Source organism: Otolemur garnettii, unplaced genomic scaffold, assembly GCF_000181295.1.
Source record: "Otolemur garnettii isolate 467f Iridium unplaced genomic scaffold, OtoGar3 scaffold00187, whole genome shotgun sequence".
Classification (NCBI taxonomy): Eukaryota; Metazoa; Chordata; class Mammalia; order Primates; family Galagidae; genus Otolemur; species Otolemur garnettii.
Window position 1 is genome coordinate 1,964,116 of NW_003852582.1, and position 15,905 is coordinate 1,980,020.

At 44.5% G+C, this 15,905-nt stretch overlaps 1 protein-coding gene across 2 annotated transcripts in view; it reads left to right on the forward strand.

Annotated features, from left to right (window-relative positions):
- The first annotated feature begins 4,890 nt into the window (after nucleotides 1–4,890).
- Nucleotides 4,891–15,905, forward strand: part of LOC100959080 (cytochrome b reductase 1) — a 32,385-nt gene continuing 21,370 nt past the window's right edge. For both annotated transcript variants that reach the window (XM_003800863.2, XM_012812085.2), the window contains exon 1: nucleotides 4,891–5,555. In XM_003800863.2, coding sequence (XP_003800911.1) covers nucleotides 5,363–5,555 — 193 coding nt within the window. In that variant the 5' untranslated portion in view covers nucleotides 4,891–5,362. The remainder of the gene's footprint in view (nucleotides 5,556–15,905) is intronic.

A 15,905-nucleotide genomic window follows, 5' to 3' on the forward strand; every position in this document is an offset into this window, starting at 1 on the left:
TCATCCAAACAGTCCAATGTATTATAAAACTTGGTTTACGTGAGAAGCTTGTTTATAAGAAAAATGTTCCCGGACATTCCTTTCCTTGCTAATATACTCTGACATTACCTTAGGTTCTCTAACCTAACCTAGTAAGTCAGCACATGAATGTATTTTCAAAATGCCTGTTCTCTGTTGACACTTTTCCGGCTTCTTAACTGTATTTTCTTATTTTCTGTATTTTTGATCTCTGCCATTTAGGATCTTGTGAACCTGGGGAACTGTCCTTCCCAGAATTAACTAATTCCTACAGGTAATTTGCCTGCTAGCATTTCTTTGAGATGTAAACCAACCAATTAAGGTTCAACCATGTCTCCTTTTTTCAGATGTCTACAGCCTGGGACATTATTCCTTGCCTTAGTCACGACAAGGGACCACTTCTACACCAGAGCCCACTGAAATTACTCAAACTCCTGTTTGTTCTGCTTGCTTACTTTGCCCATTCCTTCCCTCAAAAAACACAACAAAGGCTCCTGCCCTTTCTGCCCATTCATCTCGCTTCCATGCTTGCTTGAGGCCCTGCGTGGCTGTCTCACCTCCTGTTCCTAGGGGACTGGGAATATACAGACAAAAGTCATCCTTCATGGCAGTCTTTTCCGTGTTGGTGTGTTGTGCTACACCTGCTCAAAGCAAATCCCAGGTACATGTTTAGAACAGAGACCAGGGAAGAGCAGCTGCAAATAAGATAGACCAAATCTGTATTCCAAGATCTACAAGATTTTTGAAAGAGTTCATATTTGAGCCTAGGGTTTATAAATTTGCACTGGAGAGGGCTCTGAAGTAAATAAAACCTAGGTGTGACCAAGCCCTGTTCTTTTCTTCCTCACATGGTTATTTCTTGCTAACCCATGGGGAAGAGGTGATGGATGAGAACTGGGGACTCAAGGAATTTAATCCTAATTCTCTTCTGCATGGATACAGGCCAAGCTTTACCTAGAGTAGACTCTACCTACTAACGTCTGGGCTGGAGAGAAAGGGCTCTCCAGAAGGAGTCTTTTTGATTTTATCTTGCCAGATGATTAGGAAGAGTTAGCAATCTCTTTCCTGAGGGCTTCCAGCCTCACCAGTGTTCCCCAAACCAAACTTGCAGTGGATGACAAAGGAAGTATTTAAAAAATTAAATGGAAGGGCAGCACCTGTAGCTCAAGGATTAGGGCACCAGCCCCATATACCAGAGGTGGCAGGTTCAAACCCGACCCAGCCAAGAAAAAAAAAAAAAGACTATAAAAATTTAAATGGAAGGTCAGGTAGTCTGATGAAGCAGTAGAGTGTGGAAGGAAGAGCAGTGGGGCCTGGGTCTAATCTACCCCTCACCTCGCCCCCAGGAGCACGAGGAAGAGGCTCTGTGGAGTCAGGCCTTGTGCTGGAGCATCTCTCAAAGATGTGCTCCTCACTCCTATTCTCCCCAGGCACCTTCCTCTTACCCTGTGTCTGCATCACCCTGGTGTCCTATCCTGCTCCCTTGGTAAGAGAGTAACTTCCTGCCTCTTCTGGGGTTCCTTGGCTGTGGCCAGATACCAATGAAATCTTTAGGGCGGCATCTGTGGCTCAAAGGAATAGGGTGCTGGCCCCATATGCCGATGGTGGCCGGTTCAAACCCAGCCCTGGCACCAAAATGCAAAAAAAAAAAAAAAAAAAAAAAAGAAGAAAAAAGAAAAGAAAAGAAAAGGAAAGGAAAGAAAAGAAATCTTTCCCTGTCCTACTTCTGCCCAGCTGGGGCAGGTGGACTCTGAGAGCCCTCAAGTTAGGGAGAGGCTGGCAGAGGCTGGTTCTCAGCCGGTCTCCCCACAGCGAGCACAGGGGCTAATCTCTTTAGTTCCCTTGAAGTAAAAATCCCTCACCATAGAAGCCATAGCTTCACACGAGGAAAGCATGTTCCTCCCATTAACATGGGTTTCACTGTGTTCTTTTCAAAACATTAATCCTGGCTTTATTAAGGAGATTTTGATTTCCTGGGCTTGGCTTGTAACATGAGTCATAGTTTCAACTGAGTTGCTTTGTCTTGGTCATCTGGGACAGCTTTCTGATCCCCACAACTCTTATCTAGTAGAAGGGCAGGAAGGAAAGTGTGTGAGCTCATTCCTCCTACTTTTGATTTTCTCCTACTTCACATATTCTTCCATTTATAATGAGAAGTCGTGGACAGTGGGTGGGATTGGGAAACAGTAGTATTGGGTATTTTTCCACTTTTATTTGTCAGGGTCCTTTAGGAAACAGCACAGAGGATTTAATTGCAGTAAATTTAATAAATGGACCATTTACATAGGCACAGACTTAAGGGAACTCAACAAAGAATGATAAAGACCATGAACAAGCAACAGAGGGAGGCCAGTCCTACCCCCACACCTGCAGAAGCAAGGGGGATGGTGGCATTACCAGACCCCAGGAGAGGAGTAGCAGCAGTAGAAGAAGGGAAACTTCTATTATTGAACAACTCTGTTTTTAAAAAGTTAACACTAAGCCACAGTAATATTTATTGAAAATTGTCCTCTTTTAAGTGACAGGGTTTTGTTGTTGTGTTTTGTTTTTGTTGTTTGTTTTGTTTCGAGACAAAGTTTCACTCTGTTGCCCAGGCTAGGGTGCTGTGGCATCAGCCAAGCTCACTGCAACCTCAAACTCTTGGGCTCACATGACCCTCCTTCCTCAGCCTCCTGGGTAGCTGGGATGATAGGCACCCACCACAATGCTCAGCCAATTTTTCTAATTTTAGTAGAGACGGGAGTCTCTTTCTTGCTCTGGCTGGTTTTGAACACCTGAACTCAAGCAATCCTCCTTGGCTGGCCTCTCAGAGGGCTGAAACTACAGATGTGAGACACCAATCTTGACCAAGTAACAGATTTTATCAAGGTTAGATTCTTTTTTTTTTTTTTGAGACAGAGCCTCAAGCTGTCCCCCTGGGTAGAGTGCCGTGGCATTACAGCTCACAGCAACCTCCAACTCCTGGGCTCAAGCGAGTCTCCTGCCTCCGCCTCCCAAGTAGCTGGGACCACAGGCGCCCACCACAACGCCCGGCTATTTTTTTTTTGGTTGCAGCCGTCGTTGTTGTTTGGCCGGTCCGGGCTGGGGATTCGAACCTGCCACCTTAGGTGTACGTGGCTGGCGCCTTAGCCGGATGAGCTATAGGCGCCGAGCCCAAAGTTAGATTCTTAAAGGGCAACTTAAAAGTTGAGATTTTCCCAGTTTAACCTGTAAGTTCAACACCATCTGTACCACTGCCCATGTTTTCACTTTCCTGAGATGTTTTGTTCAAAGGAGTCAGGAATCCCAGAGATTTTTATTCACTGCAGCTGCCTACCCAAATCAACTCAAGAGTAGAGAGAAAGTTTTGAGAGAAAGCCTGTGAGGAAATTAACTGCGAAAAAGGACTACCTAATTTCAGGGAGAAGAATAGAGATACAATGACATTCTTGTTACAGAATTACTAGCAAAAGGCGGCAAAGGAAGGGAAACAGTATAGAATTAAACAAGGAATATTTGCGGCACTCAGGAACAAAAAACGACTGAAAAACTGAAACTGGAAGGTCAGTGATCATTTTCCATTCTCCTCTCACCCCTTTCCCCTCTGCTGTGTATCCTGGGAAGCTCACCTGTAATGAATTACATTGGCTGCATGCTGGCTTCTGATTAGCTTCTGACTGGCCACTGGTGGACCCCAGGCAGAAGCCAAAAGGCTAGAAGAATAAGTTTGGGATATTTACCACCCCCTCCCCAGTCCTTCTCCCTGGTCCCTGACCTCTGTCAGACAAGGGTCTCTACATGGTTTTCCCTCTGGATTCCAGTAACCCTCTCCCCTTTAGGCCTGGGGCACTGAATGACCGTGTGATTTCCCATATCCTGCTGACAATGTCACATATAAATAGTTTTGTTCTTTATTACTTACCCAATTAGAATGTGCCATCTGTTTTCTGCCAGGACTCTGTTTGACATACTCAGTCCCATTAATCTCTCTCTCAACAAATGTTTATTGAGTAACTATAATACTATATGCCAAGCAAGAATAAAATGATAAATTGGATAGGTAAAGCCTTCTAGGGGGCAGTGTGGAGAGTGGAGACAGCCACAGGTCATTAGGGGTACTATCTTGATAACTGGGAAACAGGGACATAGGCAGACTCAGGGATGGTTCTTGGTGGAGGTGGGGATCAGGCAAGTTTAGAGGCACGGGCTTCCAGAAAAGTTCACAGCCAAGGACATCCAGGACCAGTCAGGTTTGGTGAGGGATTAGAGTGGAGGATGGGGCTGGAGTCAAAGAAAGCCTTGTACTGGGAAAGGGGCCCTTCTCTTCCATTTGCTCACTCTCCTCACCAATGGAAGAATAACGAGGCAGGTGAAGTCCGTAACCTCTTAACCTTAGCCTTTAATCCTGCCCCACTCCTACTTCCTTGGCCTACAACTCACCTTTTGAAAGTCACCCTCATACACCAACTGCACATTCTAAGGTCTTTCAAGATGGCCACAGGGCAATACGGTAAACTAGTCTTCGTTGATGAACTACAGAGGAGGGCAACAAGCCAACGACTGCAAATGCACTCTAGAATCCTTTTCTGTGACAGCAGTGTGTTTGTCTGGTGGAGAAGGGTGAGGATAATGTTGGACATAGGGCAGCTGCAAGCTTCACCTCACTGAGGCGGGGCTTTAGTTCAAATTGGTCAAGGTGGGTGGGCAGCTTTAAAATCCATTTTATCACACTACATAGGCAAGTCCAGGGGCCAGGAGGCACCAGTCTCCCCTCTTTCCTCAGCAAACTGCAAGGAGTTTAATTTCCAGATAAGACCAAGCCACCTGCTGTCCACACCACCCTACAGTTTCCCCCGTGACACTTCCAGAGACAGCCAAACCTGTAGGACGAGGGCTAAGTGGGCTTTATTAATTAAAAGCACACACAAAAACTCCATCCCACTGACCCTTCTCTTCTGTTAACCAAGAGCTCATGCCACTGCTCTACTCAGACTCCCCACAAACAGGGAAGAGCTAGGGGAAGAGTTCAAAGAAAGTGATGGGTTTGGAATATCCTCCCAGCTCTCTGAACAACCAACTGGCTCCGTGACAGAAGTCTTCTGCGAACTCGGCCAGGGGGCGGCCACCGCGCAGGGAGCGCTCTCCGCGGCCGCGTGATCCCGGGGGTGGGGCCGTTTCCAGAACCGGGGCCGACTGCCCACCCCTAGGAGGCCCCATATCCAGGGCTAGGCGCCGAGAAGGCCCTCCCTGCAGGCGGAGACAGCTTCAAGAAGTCGACGCCCGGGTCCCGCCGCGGGGCCAGTACTTAGACGCTGCCGCCTTGTCAAATTCCTACGGCCGCCGCGGTGCGGGGCATGGGACTCTGATGGCCATGGCAGGCTACTGGGGCTTCCTGGTGCTGCTGGTGTCGGCGCTGCTCGTGGGCTTCCTGTCGGTGATCTTCTCCCTCATCTGGGTCCTCCACTACCGGGAGGGTCTCGGCTGGGACGGGAGCAGCCTCCAGTTTAACTGGCACCCGGTGCTCATGGTCACGGGCTTCATCTTCGTCCAGGGCATCGGTACTGGGCGCTCCTGGGGGGACGGTGGAGAGGGCGGCGGGGGCCGAGGGTCTCCACGAAGCTCCGGCAGAGGGGGAGCAGAGTGCGGGAGCAGCGCGGTGGGGACGGGGCTGACAGCCAAGTCGGAGGGCCGGAGGCAGCTGGGCTGCGGCGGGGCGGCCAGAGCCGCGACTTGGGCGGAGCGGAGCGGGCTGGAGCTGCGCGGTGGAGACGCGCTGCGGGGGACGCTGGGCGCAGGGCTGCTGAGCCCAGCGGGGCTGGCGACTTCTGGTTAACTCCTTGTAGCGATCCGCTAGGACACCTTTCAGGCGCCTGGAGACCCCAACAACGAGGGGGGCGGCAGATGCGTGGGCCCACTCGTCCCGGGAAGCTGCCCAGAGCTTGTGCAATCCGGGCGCGCGAGAACCCCTTGGGCGAGGCCTTTTCGGATTAGGTGGGGGAGGGCGGCGGGGACCAAGGGAAGGCCAGAGTTTGGTGTTTTCTTGCAACGTCTCCAGCCTCGGGTGAAGGGGGCTGGTCAGCCAGCGGCCAGGGCGAGTGAAGCATCTGCTCCGGGTGTCACTCCTCCTAGAGTGTCAAACTCAGTCGAGCCCGGGAAGCTGCCGGGACTCCAAAGGGTGATTCGCTGCCCAAGCAGTCATTGGACAGTCTCGAGCCCAATTTGTTATGTGGCTGCTGCCTGGCGAAAGTTCCCGTGCAGAGCTTCCTGTTGAGTTCCAGCCCCGAAATTGGGGTGAGAGGTGCTGGGAAAGGGCCAGCGCTGCCCGGCTCCGAGGGAGCCTCTCTCCGGCGGCCCCGGGTGGCTGCGCCCGTGGGTGGCGCGGCGAGCCCGCTCCGGGCCTTCTCTGCGACCAGGCTGGCGCGGGGCCAGGGCTCTGTCGTGGCAGTGTTTACTGCGGTCTGTGGTGCCTCTCTCCGTGTCCTGACGGTTTTCTTCCTTCGCTGTGTGGCTGGGGGAACCTCTCGGTAGTGGCGCAAGCACCATTTAGGTGTAGCCACTTTCTAAAAAGTGAAGTCAAGGCCTTGACCCGTAGAAAGTGGTGGACTGGGTTTTTGTCGCAGGAAATGCTCTAGCGGAGTAGAAAGTGTTTGTCGAGAGAGACCCCCTGTGAGCAAGCTGCCTTTTAACGCTCAGTAACAAGCCTTCAAAAGAACGCTAACCCAAAATACAGAAACAAGAAACAACCCACTTCCCCCAAATCCCCAACTCTGACTTCATTCCTAAAGAAAGGGGGTTCCCCCCCCCTTTCTGTTTATTTTAAACCTGTGCGAGAGCCTTCCTCCTAAGTGTGGCCCCCACCCCTGGATTTACTGGAAAACTTTATTGAATCCCAACCCTCAGCCTTTCAAAGGCTTCCCTGGTATGAGATCGGCATCTGGGCGTGAGTACCGCTGGCCACCTAAGTCATTTCGTTGCATAATTCCCAGCTGTTTTCCCAGTAAGCCGAGAAAAACATTCTCAAGTTCCTGTCACCAGCTGCAGTCTTCGTGGTCCAGCCCTTAAGTTCTGCCAGAGCGTCAATACCTTCTGTTTGCTCGAGTGGAAGGACCAGTTTCTTCTCTTCCGTTCAACCCTTAGAGCGGCTCCTAATACCAAGAAACTTTTCCAAAGTCTCAGAATATCTTTTCATAATTTAGGGTAAGGGAAACACAAGTAATATTACTTGTTTCCTGACTTGCCGAAGAGGAGAAAAAGTCACAATGACTAACATTTATTGAGCGCCTTGTGTTATGCAGAAAGTGCGTTATCTCACAGGCCTTGGCAAACCGAGGCCAAGAGGAGTTAAGTAACGTTCCCATGAAAGTTGTTTAAGTCTTTTCGGCGGCCTTATTTTCAAAGTTCATTTCTCTGCTTTTATAGCAATATGCTTGTTTTCTGCACAATCTTTAGAGAATCAAAAAGCGTCATCTAAAATATACTTTGAAACTCTATATTCATGTTATAGACCATTACACAATTTTTCTAAAAGATTCTGATTTTCTCTTCACTTAGTACTTCTCTTAATCTGTTTGTGCTTACTTGGGACAAAAATGTCTACATGTGTATTTTGGAAATTTTCATCTGCTGCTTTTATGAAAACTTTGTTTTCTATAGGCGCGGTTACCATATTTGTAGTCCCAGTGTTTGTGCTGTGAACATTACCCATTCTGTTGACTGTTTGGATCCCAGATTTACAAAACACTTTAATCACGTAATGCCTTTAACTGGCATGAACATAAACGTCTTCATATATGTAGGAGACACACAGAGTTCTCCCCAGTTATTCCATAGCTTGGCCCACCCACCCAAACGCCCCACTCCAAGCAGCAGTAGGAAAGCTTCCAGTGCAAGGAATAAATAAGACTTTGACTCCATGGGCCATAAGGAAAACACACGTTACAGCCTAGCCCTATGTTATAGCAGACTTTTTTACTGTATAATTGCTGCAAGGAGGAAAATTTATGCCATGAGATTTTAGATCTCTAATAACAAACATGATGTAATGGAGTTCCCTTCTGTAATACACAAATATTTGGAGATATTTGAAGGGAAGTTTCAAGTACTGTATTACTCTAAGCATAAAATGCTTTACAAATACAATCTGTAAACAGTATTTGAGACTATGTGAGTTCAAGTCTTCTTTGAGACACCTTTGAGCAGTAAGCGCTGAAGAAGCAAGGCCAACAGAGAAGTTACAAAATAAGTCTCTTTCTCCCTCTCTCCCTCTCCGTTTCCCCTTCCACCCCCCTCCCACACACTCCAAGTAGATTTTTGGAAAATGTATAGATGTATTCTAAAATAAAGTATGACAGACTGCTGGAAATCTAAAACTAAAAGAAAAATTTAAACTAGTGGGAAATCTAGCTAACAAACTCTGACATGAATGGAGGAAGCGTTTAGAAGAGGCTTTGTGCTTCTCTGAAAGGAACATTTCCCATGAAATAAGTATACTACTGGGAAATCAGAGAACCAAACCTTGAAAAGAAGGCCACAGAATAGCCTGAAACACATTAAGGCTCTCAAAGTGGCAGTTGACCTTTTAAAAGGTTCAGCAAGGTGGAATGTGTTCTTTAGTAGAAAACTCAGGTAGCTGAATTTAGCAAAAAGAAATCTTAGAAATTCTATAGTCCTTGCTTTCCCACATGTAGAACTCTTTTTATCATATAAACTGAAGGGAGAGAAATTAAATAGTTTACTGATCCCGAGATGATTTTGTGAAAGGATTTAACGACATTTAAGTAACTTTTAAAAGACTGACAAAAAGAAATTAAGAGCAGTTCCTAAAAGGCCATTAATGTATCTAAAAGTGACTAAATTCCAGGATCTAAATTAACTTGAAGGGGCTCTTGGGGTAAAACCTGGCAAAAATAATGGAGAAACATTTACTGCAAAACGAGCCTTGGGGACACCACTGACAAGAAAACCTGTCAATCTGAGGAAAATGAGCGTTTTTATGAAGCATAAACAGATAATTCAAAGTAATTGTACGTCCAAAAAGTATCCACAAAAGGCTTCTGAAACATATTTTTTCTTATAAATCAATGAACCTGGATATTTTAAGAATGTGACTAGTGTAAATGTTCTGGATATGACTGTTTTGCTCACAGCTATATCCCCAGCACTTAGGATAATGACTAGAACTGGCACATGATAGACCAATTGGCGTATGAATGAGTGATTACTTCTGTACCATCATGAAATTGTTCGCAAAAAAAAAAAAAAAAAAAAAAAAAAAAAAAAAAACAAGAAAAAAGAAAAATACAGTGGCTTGGGTGCCCATAGCTCTGTAGTGAGGGCACCAGCCACATGCTCCAGGGCTAGCGGGTTCAAACCCTGCCAGGGCCTGCTAAACAAACAACGACAACAACAAAATAACCGGACATGGTGGCAGGCACCTATTGTCCCAGTTAGTAGTGAGGCTGAAACAAGAGAACCACTTGAGCCCAGGAGTTTGAAGTTGCTGTGAGCTATGACGCCACAGCACTCTACCAAGGGTGACAAAGTGAGACTCTGTCTCAAAAAAAAAAAAAAATGCAGCTTTACAGCTACTCATTTGTGACAATAATAATCATATCTAAAGTAAATTTGTCTTCCCTTCCCCCTAACAGTTCTCCTGTTAGCTAATTTAGAAGCATTCGGGGAAGAATGGACATCGTATTGCCCTGGAAGTGCAGCTTTGTTTTAAGGCCACCAACTCATTAGAATATTACTGCATAAGTATAGTCCCTGCCTCCTCTTGCCTTCATCAATTCTCCTTTCTTCTTCTGCATCAAGTTTCTCCCCCTACTAGAATATTGCCAACATGCTATACTCTCTGTCATCTTAAATTTAGAAAAAAAACAAAAATCACTCTTGACCCTGGATGCCCCAACCAGCTACTTCCCCAATTCTCTGCTGGCCTTACCACAGAACTTTTGAAATATTTCTCAATACCTGCTACACCAAAATTGCTCTTAAGGTAGTAACCAGTGGCCACCATGCTCCTAACTCTGATGGACAATTCTCAGTCCTCTTCCTGTTGGACTAGAAGGCAGCTTTTGACACAAATGGCCCCTCACTCTTCCTTGGTACATTTTCTGCCCTTGGCTTCTCTTTCTTCACTTGGTAATGGGGTGGCCTCCAGGACACGTGACCCTGTCAGCTCTTCTCTCTTCCCTGGTTGGTCTTTCTCAGTCTCCTTTGCTGATTCTTCCTCATTTTCCATGATTGAGTAAAGTTAAGGTGCCCAAGTGATCTTCTGATCACTTCTTTTTGTCTACACTCATTCCCTCACTAATCTCATCCAGTCTCTTGACTTTAAATACTGTCTATACACTGACCCTCCCATATTCCTGTATTCAGGAATACAGGGTCTCTCCCCTGAACTCCAGACCCAAATACCCATCTGCTTACTCACTGTCGCTCTGCTTGGATGTCAAATAGACATGTCCAAATCCTGGCTCTTGATTTTGCTTCTGCCTGCAAGGTCACTCCTCCCATAGGCTCCACCATCTCAGTAAATAGCAACTTAATCTTTCTAGATGGTCAGGACAAAATTCTACAGTCATCCTTGATTCTTCCCTTCCATACTCCTTATCAATTCCATCAGAAAATCTTATAGACCCCAGATTCAAAATATAGTATTATCCACATTCTGGCCACTGACTGAATTTTAATTTATTGCCTGTCTTCTCCTACTAGAATGTAGGCTCCCTGAGGGGAGGGGTTTGTCTGTTTTCCTCACTGCTATAGTAGGCATTCAGTAAGTATTTACTAAATTAACACACATTTGGCCAATCCTTTAAACCAAGTGTCATGCCTACAAGGATTGGGTATACAAAGTAGAGAAGTGAAGTTGATTGATTGGGTGTGTAGCACCACTAGGCTGGCTTCCTGAGTCCAACTAAACATTCAGACATGAGAGACTATGGAGACTGTCCTGGGTGCCAGTCTACTCAGAAGGGCATAGGACTGAAGCCAGAGCTTGCTAGCAGGGCAGTGTCAGGTGTTTCCTCCCCGCCCCCCAGGGGGCATCCTTGAAGCAGCAGTCCACACAGCCTTCAATAAACTTTCTTCTCCTCAGGTGACAGCTCAGGCACCAGGAGATGAGATTGACCCTGGTGGGATCAGCGCTTAAATCCCCCATTTCTCAGAGGAACTACTATCTCTCATAATCCTTCCTAGTCATAGCTCCTATGATCTGTATAGGGATATGTAGTGGGTTGGATAATGGCCCCCCAAAAGATATGTCCAAGTCCTAATTTTTGGTATCTGGGAATGTGACCTTATTTGGAAATAGGGTCTTTGTAGATGTAACTAAAGATCTTGAGATGAGATAATCCTGGATTTGGTGGGTCATAAGTCCAATGACTGGCATCCTTATATAAGAAAGAAGAAGATTTGAGGCACAAAGACACACAGAGGGGAAGACCATGTAAAGTCAGAGGCAGAGATTGGAGTGATGTGTATACAAGCCAAAGAACACCAAGAATTGCCAGCAGACACCAGAAACCAGGAGAGAGTCATGGAAGGGATCGTCCTTCAGAGGCTCCCAAAGGAACCAATTCTGCCAAGACCTTGATTTTGATTTTCTGACCTGCAAAACTGTGTGAGATTTGTTGTTTTAAGTCACTAGGTTTCTGGGAATTTGTTTTGCTAGCCCTAGGAAGTGAATACAAGTAGAGTAGTTTCCACTGCAAATAGTTGCCAAAGTATTGACATTCTCATCAACTATGTACAGATTTTTTTTTTCTCCCAGTCCAGCCATAGTTTACCAACTGGGTAATTTTTCTTATATGCATTGTTGCCTAATAACATTGCTGTCAAACCACTTTATCTGTTTATCAGGGCAATAAACCAAGAGTCAGATCTTCATACAGCCAGGCATAGGCATATATGTGCTGAGGTGGGAACTGTAGGAGACTGACAAAACTGGAAACTTTTTCTTAGCTCCAGTGGATGCCAGATCAAGATCGCCAGGCCTTCCCATTTGCCAAGAGAATCCATATTTTTAAAAAACTGCTTCAAACTAAAACCAGCCACAAAAACAGAACCAAACCTCTAAAACTCTGTGACCAAATAAAACAACATCTGTGGACCAAACCAGTCTATAGCTTCCAGTTGACAGGTAACTTTTGCTGTGGCATTCTGTCTCGACTTTGAGAGGTTTTTGAATTTTCCCTTAAAAGGTAGAACATTCTGGCGGTGCCCATAGCTCAGTGGGTAGGGCACAGGCCACCTACATTCAGGCTGGCCGGTTTGAACCCAGCCCAGGCCAAGTAAACAATGACAACTGCAACAACAACAACAAAATAGCCAGGCTTTGTGGCGGGTGCCTGTAGTCCCAGCTACGTGGGAGGCTGAGGCAAAGAATCACTTAAACCTTAGAGTCTGAGATTGCTGTGAGCTGTGACGCCACAGCACTCTCTACCAAGGACGACATAGTGAGACTCTGTCTCAAAAATAAAAAAGGAAAAGTAAAAGAAAAAAAAAAGGTAGAACATCCTTCCCTATCTTTTAAGAAAGACAGGCCAGAAATTTTTGTTGTAACTTTTTTCCTTCATATAGAAACTTTCTTAAAAGATCAAACAGGCTTTGAAATGACTGTATAGCCTTCAGCTGCACTTTTCTAACTTTTTTTGTTGTTGTTCATTCAGTTCCTTCACACAGTATCCTGTCCATTTAACTAGCATACATTTATTAAGCACTTACTGCATGCCAGACATTGTGTCAAACAAATGAGTAAGATGTATTTGAGCTGGTTAGAGATAAACTATGGCTTACTTTTAAAAACGTAGGTTTTATTGATCCCTAAATAGTTAAAGCTGCTCCGGAACTTGTGTTCAACTCCTCATTTTAGAGATCAAACATCTGGCCTGGGTCAGACAACTGGGTGATATCAGAGCCAGGACTGTTTCTAATCTGGCATTATAGTGACATGAGGCGCAAGAAAATATAACTGATCTTTCTAACACAAACTTTCTGGATATTCGTAAATGTCTAGCCAATTAACTGAACTTTTCCCTTTCATACACATATTTGGTACCAAGTAATTGCCTTTGTGAGGATTTTAGTCACTTCAAAGAGATGTTTCTAGTGCTTAAAAAAAAAATCTTCCAAATCACCCAAATCACTTCCTTCATTTTGACTGTCCAGAGGCTTTTGGTTTCGTGATATTCATGCTGTGAGATGGTGTGAATGCCTGGACATATTTCAAAGCTCTGATTCTCTTTGACAGTCGCTGCAGGAATATTTTCAAGAACTTTATTTAAAGAGGATTCTCTGCTTTTTCATTTAAACCTGAGGTCCTTTGGATAGAATCTGGTAAACTCTCGGGTGTGCAGGGAAATGAGTTATAAAGATTGATAATCCTGTTCTGAACCTTCTCCCAAGGAAGGCAAAATAATACTTACTTTATTTGAAGAGTGAAGAGAAGTGTCATGGGAACACTGTGTTTAAGTGGAATTTTTAAGTGTTTTACAATTCCAGTGTACTTCAAACTCAATAACTTACTGTTATTTTATTTTCGAATTCACTCCAAGCTGTTAAGTGAGTCCAAGTGCACAATACTTTTTACTTCTTTGAAAGGGCCATTTGATTTTATATTAGCTAATGCTTGGCCCAGCAGTACAGTTTGTCTGGAGTTTTGTTTTTTTCTTTTAGAGGCAGAGTCTCATTCTATTGCTCAGGCTGTAGAGCAGTGGTGTAATCATAGCTCCCTTGATCCTTGAACTCCTAGGCTCAAATGACCCTCATGCTTTAGCCTCCTGGGTAGCTAGGACTATAGGTCCACATCACCACATCTGGCTAACTTTGTGTTAAGCAGGCCTGGTCAGGTTCGAACTTGCTACCCCTAGTACACAGGGCTGACACTTTAACCATGAACTACAGGCACTCAGCCACACCTGGCTAATTTTTAAAAAAAGAAAGAAACTTGTGGAGGCAGGTCTCGAACTCCTGGCCTTAAAACAGTCTTCTCATCTCAGCATCCAAAAGCACTAGGATTACAGGCATGGGCTCCACACCCAGCCTATATTGAGTTTTTGATTTGTGCATTTTGAAAGAGGATCTGTTACAACAAAAATAAGTACGTGAGGTGATGGACATGTTAAGTAACTTGATTTAACCATTGCACAGTGATGTTTCAAAACTTCATGTACACTGTAAGTGTGTACAATTTTTACTTGTCAGCTATACAAAAAAATTATTTTTAAAAATAGATTTCAAAAAAAACAGGATTTACTCATTTGTTGAGAATACTGAATTAATTACTGTGCTTTATTACGATTTGCTTATTCACGTATACTCACTAAATTCCTACTATGTGCCAGGCTATGCTAAATGTTGGGATCTGACAGTGAACAAGATAGATGTGTTCGCATTCTTGTGACTCCCAAGATTTAAACTCAGAAGTATTAGAGTCAGAATGTTTTCCGTACATTGGGACATTTCTCTCTCTCCAAGAACAACTCCTCTGTCACACACACTTTGACGGATCCTAAATTTGCATCACCTACTGTAAGACAAACTTGGGTACACAGATCGTTTTGTAATAGTATATGGATAGAAAGCTGGTGTCAAACCAGAGGTTACATCTTAGGGAATATATATTTTCACAAATTCCTGAATTTGATGATCCAAGTAGGAATTGAGAAGTTTTCTGATAGTTAAATTAAAATGCAAGTTACTGTATTTTCTACTTCATTGTCTAAAGAATAATTAGTCCTAATTTCTATCTTCCTCCATTTTGTGTTTCAGCTTATTACACTAGCATATTCCAACCACCAATATTTTTTCCTTTTAAAGGATTTAAAATATATTTCACATATATGTATGTTCCTGTTTTCCCCTCATTTTCTAGAGCCTCTAACAACAAACCCTTGTTTCAGTCACAAGTAGCTGTGTTACACCATTTCTCCTTCTTGTGGGTTTAAGAGACCTTTTTCTTCCTTCTCACTGAACCTCAGGAATGGTGTCTGGTAAGTGCTGGGCCAAAGACGCAAGAAATATTTAAATTCCACTCTGCAGGCAGTTTTTAAAACTGTTGAGAACAACTTCTTGTTTAAGAAATGTGGTTTGATTTAAAGTTGCCCTTTTCTCCTGAAACTCACCACATTTCAATTATTTATGCATTTTTAAAAGCATGTAAACAGCTCCTGCAAATGTAACATTGTGCAGTTATCGGGAGAGCATTTTGCAGCAGAGACAGCTCTGCAGCCCAGCCTCTGTGTAGCCAGGAGAGATGCTGAGAACTTCCTGCGCCGAAGGTCCCAGGCCCCAGTCAGACAGGAGCCCCTCACCCTTCCACAAGCTGCCTATTGAGTAGGGGAGACTAACCGGCTATTGGGTTTGCAAACTTGTGAAAATATTGCTCTAACTTTAGACTAGAATGAACTCTTTCAAACATAAGAAATTAATATAATAGACCCCATGTTCTCACCACTCAGCTTTAACAGATGTTAGTTAAGATTTTTGGCAATGTAAAATTTTAAAAGCCTAAACTTAGACCTGGTGGGAATCAAGAGTGAGGCAGGATGATTGAGGAGAGAAACTGCAGATAGACACAAAACTAAAAGAAGAGATGGGAAAACTCTAAATAGACCTATGGACTCTCAAACCACAATTGTCTTGCCCGTTTATACCATGGGTGAGCACTTCTCCTGCTTCCTCTTATAGTAATAGGATAACACATGTAATTGGTGTTTTATTGATGAGCCCAGATTATCAGTATAAGGTTAAACATGTTCCACTGATGCTACTGCTGGCGAGGGAGAGCTAGTGTGCAGGTAACCTGAAAAACATTTGTGTAATCGTTCCTCTGTGACGCTCCATGGTATTAGGAAGAGTAAAAAGTCTCTACTGGAAACAGTTATTTTTGATTTTTGGCAACA